At 33.5% G+C, this 13,090-nt stretch overlaps 1 protein-coding gene across 1 annotated transcript in view; it reads left to right on the top strand.

Annotated features, from left to right (window-relative positions):
* LOC126735272 (retinoblastoma-like protein 2) overlaps positions 1-9,466 on the top strand; it is a 31,450-nt gene extending 21,984 nt beyond the window's left edge. Inside the window, exons 12-15 of the mRNA XM_050439220.1 lie at positions 3,366-3,475; positions 3,526-3,820; positions 3,878-4,140; positions 8,810-9,466. Coding sequence (XP_050295177.1) covers positions 3,366-3,475; positions 3,526-3,820; positions 3,878-4,140; positions 8,810-8,968 — 827 coding nt within the window. The 3' untranslated portion in view covers positions 8,969-9,466. The remainder of the gene's footprint in view (positions 1-3,365; positions 3,476-3,525; positions 3,821-3,877; positions 4,141-8,809) is intronic.
* Positions 9,467-13,090: the final 3,624 nt, after the last annotated feature.

The following is a 13,090-nucleotide window of genomic DNA, read 5'->3' as shown; positions in this document are numbered from 1 at the left end:
TTAGTTAAGTGGTCCTGATACACCATAATAAATTTGTATTCTCTATCCGGATGGGATTGCATGTCAATTAGATCCACTTAACAACGGCTGTTCATCTCCGAAAAAACCATTACCCACCGCAAAAGCGGATAGAACGCGGTAAAATCCGAAATATGTGTAATTTCAATATTATTTCGGACTTTACCCATGTTTTCTGGGTATTGTGCAGTTTATCCGGGTAAACCTAGTTTAACCGTTATTCTAAATTAACCGTAATTCCAAAATAACCATAATAGTAAGACTTTAACAATAAAAACTAACTGGATAAATATTTAGCTGGATAAGCATTAGACTTGCACCATTTGCTCAAGATCACAACAAAACTTGAAAATTAGCTTGATAATTGAAATTAAAAAAAAAAAAAACATTACTTTCAATCAAGGAAAACTGGTCAGAATAATGTTGAACACTTTTTAAAATTATGAGCTAGAAAAGCGATACATTTCTTATTAAAAGCTATTCTGTTCGCTGTCATCCTTACTGTTAGCGGCAAAATGTTATATATTTTTACACTAAGCTAGTGCAAAGATTTAGGTTGGTAGTACGTTTTGTATTGAGAATATGTAAGTTTCCTTGAACATTAAAAATGGTAGAGATTTACATACATGTACATCTATTCCAGGGTTTTCACATATAAAAAAAACCAACACAGAAAATATATAAAGATCGAATTGCCGGTACTCCTTTACCGTAAAGTAGGCGTGTAAGAAACACTTTATTCTTTTTAAGAATGTAATTTTGGATTGTTTTTAAAAGTGTTAATGAATTTTCGTAAGAAATTTCTTATACTATTATAGCACACATCAGTAAAGACTCCACAAGAACTTTGTAAACACATATCAAAAGTTGTTCACATTTTGAGCTTCTGATCGATGATTACTCCTAAATATTTCGTAAATTGTACTCCTTTATTTTATTCTCAAATCCATTTACCTGAATGTTATTTGGACGTAATATTATAATTAATAATATTTTGAATATTACATACATGTGTGTTCTTGGATTTGGCCAAGGCATTTGAAATCGTTGAACATAATATTCTTATGCAAGTTTTGGAAGACGTTGGACTTAGAGGAACATCCTTTAGTCTTTTCAGAAGTTATTTTTAGTGAAAAAACTCGATGCGTGGGTATTTAAATTAAACACAAACAGACAATCACTCAAAAAATGTGTCTACATATTGCATTAGTAGAAATTAAAATTTGTTGAATTACGTTAAAAAAACTGAAACTCAAATACATTGCACAAAGATCTTTTATCCAAAATTCTGATACTAATTCTATTCGAATTCTAAATCTAATAATTTATCTTTTAAGTGTTTTTTTTTATAAAAATTTTTCATACATAATAAAAATCTATTTCCTCATAGTACGTATTAGCAGATCTCAACATCCTGTTTATTGGGGAATTTGCAGAGCTATTAGTACGATGTGCAGCAATTAAAAAACCACTCTGTGATTATTAAAAATAGATGCATACAATCGATATTTGAATTAATTATATTGTATAAAAATATTATATCCTTAATGATTCGTCGATGTTCTAAGCGAAGCAATTTAAATGCATTATGTACAGGTGCAAAATTCATGGACCTACACTACCGCTCAAAAGTATTTGCCCACATATGACTGTTTTAAAGTTATAACTAAACATAATAAACCCATCAATTATTCTTATGAAACGGTTTATTTATAACAAAATGAATGTAAACAATACATTTTTCAATTAATTAAATTTAAGAAAATTAAATTTTGGATTCATCTACATGTCCGCCTCGATTTTTAATAACAGCTTCACAGAGTTTCGGTAGTCTTCTAATTAATTTGTCCAAAGTTTCCCGAGGTATCTTGTGCCACCCTTCTTGGATGATCGTCCACAAGTCTTCTTTTGATGTGGGGCATGATTTTTGTACTTGTCTATCCAGTTCATCCCACAGTAATTCGATAGGATTGAGGTCCGGTGATTGTGGGGGCCATACCATAACTTTCAGAAGAATTTGCCTTTGTAATTGACCTAAATATTGCTTGCACAATTTCGACGTGTGCTTGGGGTCATTGTCATGTTGAAAGATGAAGTTTTCCCCAATTATTCGTGTACTAGAGGGAAGTACATTGTCAGTTAAAATTGTTTTGTAACCCTCTTTTCGAAGAATTCCCTCTATTCTAATTAGATCGCCCACCGCAGATCCTCCGAAACAACCCCACACCATCACCGAACCACCACCGTGTTTAACTGAGGCCACCGAACAGTTCTCAGCGACCCTTTCATTGGCATAACGGCGCACAAAAACTCGCCTCTTCGTTCCAAAAACCTCGAATTTCGACTCGTCACTCCAGAGAACTTTTTTCCAGTCATCAATTGACAATATCCAAGGCGATCAATAAAGCCTCGTTGCACATTTTCAATCATTTCCGGAGTTATGGCGCGCACCTCTCTGCGAAGTCTCTCTTTCAAGTCGTCTAGATTATTTGGCCTATTAACAAATACCTTCGACTTGAGGTATCCCCACAAAAAAAGTCCATTGGTGTTAGGTCAGGTGACCTAGCAGGCCATTCGATGGGTCCTCTCCTTCCTATCCACCGATTGGGAAATGTTTCATCCAAAAATGTACGCATAGTGCGGAGGAGCGCCATCTTGCTAGAAAATTAGTTCTTCGTCAGGATAGTCTGGGTCCAATGGATTTGGAAATAAAGCTAGTAATGCTGGAACTAATTCAAATTGGAGAAAATCGAGATACACTTGTTCCGTTAAAGTCTGTTCAAAGAAAAAGGGACCCAGCCAACAACAAAAAAACACGAATAAATGGAATTTTGCTCTGTATAAAAAATCTCAGAGATAAGGTGACTCGTAAGGTGAACTTCAATAATGATTGGTCGTCTTTTTTTCGATAACTGTTGACTTTAGGTATAGGATATGATGCATGAAACATACGTAGAATTCCATGCGAAATTCAAAAATGAAATAAAAAAAGGTGCTTTCATTTGAAAAAATTAAGTTGATAGTCGTAGTTTATTTTTCAGCAACCCTGTTTATACAAACTTCACGTACAAATATGCGCAACTTGAATGAATTTAGACATAAATTTTAGAATTTATAAATAAAAAATAAGAAAGTCCCTAGATTGCTTCTTTGAGATACTACAGCAGTTGAAACAAACTTAATTGAACTACCAAACGAGATCAATTTCATCAAATTTTAAAACAAATAATAAAATACATGAAACAAATTCCGATAACCTTAAGCCTCGACTACTTTTAATATATTTCTCTTACATCAACCCTCTTAAATTTTATTCCAATAATTAAAATCCAATTTATTTCAATCAGAGGGTGAAACAGAAGAAGACGACAAGAACGAAACCCGATCCATATTAAAAACCAACGGCCATTCAGCCTCCAAGAAACCCGGAGGCAGTCTCTCCATCATCTTCAGAAAGGTAGAACTTTATACCATTTTTAACCCCCAATACTATCGATCCTTCTTCAGTTCTATAACTTGGCCGGGGTCAGAATGCAACACCTATGCTCCTACTTGGGCTTCGAAGATGTCGCCCTAAAAAGAAAAATCTGGACGATATTCGAAGACTCCATCCGACACACCGACCTTATCAAAGACAGACACCTGGACCAGCTCCTGATGTGTGCAATATACGTTATCTGTAAAGCCGGCAACATCACAAACATCCCCAATCTGTTCGCGATAATTATGAAATATTATCGGCTACAGCCGCAGGCCTGCAGTTCCGTTTATAGGGACGTGTTAATTGAAAGAAAAACGAAAGGTTTGTATACCAACAAAAAAAAAATTAACTGAATCAGTCTTAATTTGGGGTTTTTAGATGGTGAAACTGTAGAGGACGTTAGAAACGACTTGATTCAGTTCTACAATTCGGTTTACGTGAAGGCGATGCAGAGTTACGCGGTCAGATTTCAGCCGAAATCGACTGCGAATGTGTGGCTCAGCCCTTTGCCGGCCAATAGGAAGAGTCTGGTGTCGCCTAACACGCAGGTTATCGGCAATGTGTTTGTTAAACCGCTGGAATCGCCTGTGTCCCAAAGTGGACCCACTTATAATTATTATTTTAACAGGAGTCCCAGTAAGGTGCGTATTATTGGATTTTCTTTATTGATAAACATTTTAGTAATAGTATTTTCTTAAAAACCTACTTTCTACTTTAAACAACAATTCTATTCTTCTAAATTAAAAAAAAGTCAAGTGCCGTACATCCTGCCTATTGTCATTGAATTACCATGTAGAACAAGCAAAAACCCGCAGGATATTTTATTGGATCCAAATGATCTCATCAACTTTTGTTGTTTCATTCGCTGACAACCCAAATAAGACTATTCACGCTAAAAAGGATCCTCTCGACTATCAAAGTAAATGTAAATATACAATTTGCATTCTCCTTTCAACCCAATGACTCAATTGAAATTCGTGGAGTTTTTTTTAACGTTCGTTAACTTCTTAAAGTCAAAGTCAAAAAAAGTTTTATTATCATAAGATATGGATCTTCTTGACAAAGCTAATATAAATTATCCTAGTTCAAAAGCTTAATTTTACAGAAATAGCACTACTTACAAACTATAAAAGTAGACTTAATACACATACATACATTAGATACCGACAATTTCAAATAGAACTTACTAAAATGTTTAAAAACTTAAAATAAAAAATAGTAAGAACATTAAAAACTATCACAATAAAATTTATTTAAACCATAATAGGGTCTACCAGCTAGCAATCTTCTAACTTTATTTCTTAACATTTTGAGGGAAGGAACGGCGAACAAGTTATTTAATAGAAGATTGTAGATCTTAATGCTCTCGTAAACAATTGACTTTTCTACTAATGTTGAACGAGGTATGGGTAACTGTAGTTTTGAGGCATTTGTTGTCATATGAGTGACATTGTTAGGCTGAAACCTGTGTCGATATTTATGGATCATTGTCGCGGTTTTGAGAACAATTAATCCATATAGAGTTAAAATGCCTAAAGGTGTTACATGCAGATTTTGCCCTAAGCATGTAACATGGGATTTCATATAAATTCGGGCAAAAGTTTATGGGTTTTGGTATCGGCTTGGAAGGGTTGTGTGATTTACAGTTTTATAAATGGAATTTGGGGTTTGATAGTAATGCAATTTATTTTTTAAGGCTTTTGGGGTTTGATTATTTTTAGGAATGAATTAAGCTACCCTATCCTGTCAGCACACCTCTGTGGAGTTAGTTGTATTATGTTTCCTTAGTCCCTATTCATGTACCTGGTGTTGGGAACTTTCTGACCTTTGACTTATTTGTCAAGAGTTTCTATGAGGCCGGTATATATCTGGGGTATGGAGGGACTTCTAGAGGGTGCTGTTGTGCCACAGATTGCGCTATGAGTGGAGTAAATAAGACCTTTTAGATGGTGATCCGTTAGTGTAGGAAAACTTACAAATACTTTCTTCTATAGCGAAATCATGTTGGGCAAGGTATCCTAATTGATTTGAAATTGGCCTCCCCAGTTTTGCTTGCTATATTTCCCTTCAATTCTTCAAGTTAAGTTTTAGTAAATAAACGTTCCTTGACATCTGGTTTCTAACCCTACTAGCCGATTGACAGTAATGATTATTGACACACTTGTTGTCGTGGGGGTTTGGTTTCCATTTGGCGGATGACGGAGAGGCATAAATCAAGCAGAGCGACGTAAGAGGAAAATTGGAATTTCGTAATCCCGTTGGAAAAATTTTGTTAGTTTTGTATGTTTTAGTATCCGAGCAGTATCATTTTGCTGTGGTATTGCGGAATTTCTATGTTGATAGAGTGAGACTCTATGATTTCAAACTCAATTCAGTATCAACCATAACTCCCAAGTATTTAGTCTCAGGCCGAGATGCCACAGAAATATTATGAAGAGTGGGGAGCCCGACCTGACACGTGAACGATAAAAAATATTTGTTTTGGAGAAGTTAGATTGAAACAATTCAGATTCATCTTTTGCTAGAGGAAGTTTTCCCTCTTGCCTTAAGTTTGCCAACGTAATACAGGTAACTCTTCTGATCCGTCGAACTATAGACCAATTTCATTACTTTCCACTCTGTCCAAAGTAGTAGAACGCTTAGTTAACATACACATCACAAAGTTTTTTACTGACTTTAGCATCTTAAACAAAAATCAGTTTGCCTTTTAACACTAAAAAAGCACTGCAGATGCTGTATTCCACTTTATGCGGACTCTTCTTAATTCCTTGAACCAGTATAAGTCTTCGGCAGCAGTGTTCTGTGATTTATCAAAAGCGTTCAATTGTGTCAGTCACGGAATACTGCTGTCTAATCTTTATAGGTATATAAGCTTTATGGCTTCCAAGGTACTGAGTCACTTTAAAGTACACTTTATTCTTCCCTGATCTAAGCTGAGAAGGTGCCTTTGAGTATATTTGGCAAAATGACTTACCAGCATTTACCTGCTTTTAATGATGAAACTACCTGCGACTAGTGATGAAATTTCTGCATTGTAACTAAACTACTTGTTTTAAATATAGTATATCCCACCATATTAAAGTTAGCTCTGGTAAAGCCTTTGTAGAAGAAAGGTGATATTATATAAATCTTTATTTGAAAATTACCTACCAATTAGTCTTGTAAAATACTGGAAATATGTTTTACAAAATTAAGCTGATTGTTAAGAAGAATGCCTAGGTTTCTTTCGCAGTCAGATGGTTGTATAATATTTCCATTGATAATACCATTTAAATTCAAATGATAAGATTTAGGCGTTCCAAAAAGTAATAGTTTAGATTTAGTACCGTTGAGAGCCAACCCATGAAAATTAGGCACCTGTACAATTTGATTTAAATCGGTATTAATGCGTGCTAAGCCAGTATTCAGTTCATTTATCGGAAAAGCTGAGTAGAGTTGGACGTCATCTGCATATTGGTGAGACTTGCAGTTATGCAGGAATTCAGAAAAATCACAAGTATAAATCGAAAATAGTAGTGGCCCCAAAATGCTGCCTTGAGGAACTCCCTGATTAATATTTAAATATTCTGAAAAGGTGGAATTTAAGCGCACTCTTTGCTTTCTATTACTTAAGTAATCACAAAGTAGACTCAGCGCCGACTCGTGTAATCCAAAATATTTTAGTTTGGTAAGAAGGAGAGAGTGATCCAGAGTATCAAACGCTTTGCTATAGTCCAGCAGCACTAATGCAGTAACCTCTCTATTATGCAAAGCACTAAAAATATCATCACATACATGTAATAGTGCTGTCGTGGTACCATGCTGCGATCGAAACCCTGACTGAGTAATAGGAATTATGGAATTAAATCTAAAAAAATCATTTAATTGCATATACATGGCCTTTTCCAATATTTTAGAAAGGGTTGGCAATATACTTATAGGTCGATAATGAGAAAATTCCGTAGGGGTATTATTTTTTGGCATGGGCAGTAAATCAGCATTCTTCCATTCAGATGGAAATGTTGATAATACAAGTGCTTTATTAATTATAAAAGTTACATTAAATAAGGAACTAAAAGTGAAATCATTTTAATGCCCATGCCATCAGAACCAGTTGCAGTAGATTTTATACTACAAATTATTTTTTCAACTTGCTTTTCAGAAATTTCTTTAAATTGAAATAGTTTCTTAACATTAGGGTGTACTTTATTGGTATACTTAGTTTTAAGGCCATTATTAGTGCATATCGTTTTTATCTTGGGAATGCTATTAATAAAAAAAGAATTAAGTCCATCAGGTGCGTTTCGAGAATCGCTAATAATTGTGGAAGGAGAAACTTTAGATGTTATGTTAAGAGAATTCAATGTTTTCCAAAAACAAGTAGGGTTTGATTTAGATTGTTCATTCAAGTAGGCTTTCTTTTCGCTACGTACTGCACCCGTTACAAAATTCCTAATTTGTTTGTATTCATTAAGCGCAGCATCAGTTTTTAGTTTTTTATAATTCGTGAGGGCTTTTTGTCTAAGTTTCATCATAAATCGTATATTGTCAGTAATCCATGGAGTTTTACTTTAAGTGAACTTGGAGGTTTTAAAGGGCGCATGAATATCAAATACATCAATTACGTTTTTTTGGAAAAAAGTTATCATTTCATCAATGTCAGTAAAGTTAAATATATTTTGCCAGTTAATTTTCAAAATGTCATTAAGAAAATCTACGAAAACAAAATTTGAATAGTCCCTGTAAGTACGTAAAGACTTTGGTGTACGGGTTTTTTCAAGTTTTAATTTACTTAATACTAAACAATGATCGGATACGTCATCCATATTAATAACCTGCACATCCGTAATTAAGCCAGGAGCCGAAGTAACAAGAACATCAATTAACTTGGCTCCAATGCTTGAAATTCGAGTTGGAGACTGAACCACATGGGTTAAATTATAGTTAAATAATACTTAAAAGACTGTTAACACAAATATACCCAGGGCTGCTAGTATCCAACATATCTACATTCAAATCTCCTCCAAAAACTACATTATCAGAATGAGTTAAAAAACTAACTATAGAATTTTTCAAATCGTCCAAACAAGAACCAAGATTAATAGATGGTGGTCGGTAAGGTGAACCAAAGATTATAACTTTGCCATTAATTTTTTAAGTGTCTGTAAAAACATTCCTTTGCTATTTTAGGGATGTTAACATTTAAATCATTTAAATTACACCACTCATAGAGCGATTTTAAAATATTATTTAATTTAACTTGAAGCTCATGTGTGTTAATGTAGTAAAATAAAATAAAGCGTCATAATTAAATATTATTATTTTCTATAGGATTTGATGAACATCAATAGAGCAATAAACGGCAATCCGATCCAAGGCAAAAGACTTCTGATAGATGTAGAGGGAACAATGCCAACGACCAAACGACTCTCGCACAGAAAAATTCAATCGCTGGTGGAAGAGAGGCAACGCCAGAATAATCTAGAATAAATATTTCTTCATATATTATAATTATTATCATTATGCTATCCTTGTTTTCATTAATAAAAAATTAATATATTTAAGTAAAATAGTGCACATCTGAGTATAGTTACAATTATTATGGTATTTGATTAATTTTAGTAAAAATGTGGAGTAATTGATAGTAATCATTAGGTTTTTAACTTTGCAGGACCCGGCGGTCTCTATTTTAATATGTTTTAACTTCTTTTTTTTGTGGAAATTTCCCTTGATTTTTCGCTTATTCGCGGTCTGAGTTGCTCTTTATTTTATTTTAGCCGCTAAGCTTAGTCGTTTGTCAAAATTCGAGAAACTTTTTTAGTTGATAATTCAATTATTGTTAAGGATATTGTCTCCTCCAAATTGACCAAGTAGCTGTATTGGTTTTTTTTTTTATTGTGTCGATAACGATTGTTTCTTTAAAGTTCTTCAATTTTCTTGTAGTTGATCTCATATAACTCTATTAATATATTTTTTATTTTATCCTGATATTGGTGTTTTATTTTTTTTAAATACACTCCCTTTTGAATTTATTTTTCCAGGTGGCGCCATCTTAACGGTATATTTTAAGATGGCACTGGTCGGCCATTTTAACGTTTAAAACTGTCATTTTTAATCGCCAAATAACAGTCAGCTTAGTCGTTGCTAAGGATTACACTCAAATTCGTTTAGAGGGGGAAAGGACAAGGCTTACGTTTTCTTGACTTTTTAAGATGGCGCCCATCTCGATATTTAAAACCGTCAATATTACGCGCCAAAATATACCAATAACTAAGCGTCACGCCCAGAATTTAAAAGAAAACAAGAGGCTTTTTTAATATTTCAAATGATTTTATGCAATTATATTAAAAGTTGACTTTATTTTAGGGATGGTACAGACTAGTATTTTTTTGGAACTGTTCCGTTACGTTCCTGTTCCTATTCTGGAACAGTTCCAAATACCTGTTACTAATTAAAAGTTCCAACCGAGATCGTTAAAATAACTTTGACACGATATAAAATTTAATTTAATACCTACTTTAAGGGGAAACGGAACGGTTATGAAAAATTAATAACGTTTTGTATTTTGCGGTGTAAAATAACGCATTTATTATTAGAACCTTTTTATTATTTTATTATAATATAAACGTGGGTATTATTAAAAAAAATATTTAAGTAAAATAAATTATTTCTTTATGCCTAATCCTAATAGATACTTCATTGCAAAAAAATTTTAAGTGGATTAAATACAAAAAAGAAACCATTAAACTAAATATTAATATTTTTTATTAGAAACCACAAATACAAAACTTACACAAAAAAAACATGTTGTCAAAAAGGACGTAAAAAATAAGTATCAATTCTAATAATTGAGATAATCAAGTAAAAAAATACAACAAAAAAACTAAATTCGAAATTGCTAAATACATAATATATAGAGGTATATTAAACATAAATATAAGAATTATACCTTTAACAGAACCTAAAAATGAAATAAATTATAATACATTTTGTTTTAGGTTTAAGGCACCGCGATATCTGTACTATTATTAATAAATTTATTATTTGCATTTAAGAATAATAAGTATTGCACTTTTTTTGATGACAGTCGCGTACGGCGCTTATTTAAAATATTGCCTGCTTTGGAAAATAGTCTTTCGCAGGGTACTGATGTCGCCAAAGCACAACATTTTTTTTGACCAGTATGCTAAGATTGGGGTAGGCATACGCATTTTCTTGCCACCAAAGCAAGGGATTATAATCTCTTTTTATTATATCTTCTTCGACGTACCTTTGAAGTTCTAATAAAGCCTGTGGAGCTTTTGCTTTTTGAATTGTTTTTACGTCCACTTACCATTTTATCCAAACAGGACCAAACGGACAGGTCATTATCATCTGAATCAGCTCCCTTTTTTAACCTCTTTGTAGATGGTTCCTCTAATGCCTGTGCGCCATCAGCACTGATATTTTCTACACTTGGTGTTTTACGATCAATAATAGCAGATAATCCACTAAGAACATTTTTGCGGACCCTTTCCGCAGCATCGGCATTATTAAAGGCAAAACCCTTAAATCGTGGGTCCAGATATGTACTTATTGCCAGGGTATTTCTGTACTCAACATTCCCCACTCGGTCTTGTAGACCGTTTTGCAATTTTCTTACCACACATTTAGATATGTCTAATAGTTCCATACTTAGTAATTTATTACATACATCAAGCAGTCCATTTGTTATTACTATGAATAATGATCCCGACATATATTTTTCGCTGCTTATAGATTTAGTTGCCTTTTCAAAGGGCCTCAAAACTTTACAAAGTTGTTTCAGCAATTCCCATTCTTCGAGGACTAAATACGGGCAAATCAGCATCCAAAAGCGCCAGAATAAAGCGAATTGAGGGTTACAGTTTAACAAATCTTTCCACCATATAAAATGTGGAATTCCACCTTGTAGAAACATCCTGTATTTTTTTTTGTTGGGTTCACACCAAGATTTTTTTGAATTTCGGTAAGCTTTAAACTAGCTTTTGAGCTACGTTTAAAATGGCCTACAATCGCCTTAACCTTATCTAAAGTCAATTTAATGCCAGGAACGTTCAGGGCATCCCTTACAATTAAAGTGTGTAAGTGTGTGTGCATAGCAGCCCAGAAATTTCCAGCCAGTTATATTAATCGCTCCCTTTATATTTGCTGCATTATCTGAGATCGCTAATATTATCCGATTTTCTAGGTTCCATTCTTTTACTACCGCTACAAGTTCTTTTGCCAATAATTCGCTAGTATGATTCTCGTAAAAAACAGAACAATTGAGAAGCACGGATTCTAATTCAAACTTAGAATTGATAAAATGGGCGGTAATAGCCATAAAACTTTCATTATTAATTGACGACCAACAGTCCGTTGTCAAGCAAACAAGTGGTTTAACGGCAGTGAAGAAATTTTTTAAAATTTAACATGCATTTTTCATAAAGTCCTAATACTTACCATCAAAACAGGATCATCCGAATCTAAATTTTGTGAAACGCAACATGGCTTGCGAGAATTATTTTTATCTGTTTTCGGTAATTCAACAGTCGGATGCTTTCTGTCTATATGTTTTTTTAAATTTGAGATGGTTGACTTAAAGGACAGTTTTTGATTGCATAAATTGCACTTGGCTACTTGTTTTTCGACGCCAAAAATATCAAAAAAACTCCAGACTACGCTGGTTTTTTGCGAGATTTTACTTATTATCGTTTATTAAATCGTTTATAATATTAATGAAAAAGAAAGACCTACTAAAAATTTTAATCATAATAAAAAAATACCAAAATATTCTCTCTCTGTTGCTATTCCCACTGTTCCGTCTGTAATCTATTATATTCTATTACTCCGGAACAGTTGATATCTTGGAACTGGTATTTTCTTAAATTTTAAATTAATACCTGTTACAGCCGTTACTCGTTTGGAACTGTTCCAAAAGAAGTGTTCCTAATATTTTGTATCATCCCTACTTTATTTTCCAAGATTACGCTCCTCCGCAATTTTGACCGACTCCGTGAATTTATTTTTCAAGATGGCGCCCCTCAGCAATTCTGACATTTACAATTGCGATTTTTACGCTATAAGATCGCTGCCAAAGGGCACATCCAAGTTTATATAGATGGGAGAGGGACAAAAGGTTGTAATGACAGTTTTAAATGTCAAGACGGACGCCATCTTGAACCACAGATTAAGTGTAGGCATAACGTTTTCACATTTAAAACTGTTATTTTTATGCGCCACGCCCAAAATTTAAAAGTCAAGAAAACGCCCGCCATTTTGACGCCTCAAAAGATAACTTATAGCTAGTAAGTAGGACCCCGCCTAATACTGCTACAATAAAATTAAGTAAATGTTTGGAATTAACATTCTTTTAAATCGTAGATATTGGCTTTTTCAGTCCTTAAAACCAAAGAAAATTATGCTAATGTATAGGGACTATTATACACTCGCCGGCACAAAATTCCGCCACCCTGAAATATTGGCCAAGTTTGATGTTTTATAAATTTTTTACTTTTTATCAGATTCTCACGAATTTGCCATCAGTTTTTAGATGCATTTGTTGTGATTTTTTAAAATCATTTTATAAAGTAGCATTTTTCGATAAGGCTA

Source organism: Anthonomus grandis, chromosome 4, assembly GCF_022605725.1.
Source record: "Anthonomus grandis grandis chromosome 4, icAntGran1.3, whole genome shotgun sequence".
Classification (NCBI taxonomy): Eukaryota; Metazoa; Arthropoda; class Insecta; order Coleoptera; family Curculionidae; genus Anthonomus; species Anthonomus grandis.
The sequence above is the reverse complement of the archived record's forward strand: the minus strand, read 5'-3'. Positions and strand labels throughout refer to the sequence as shown.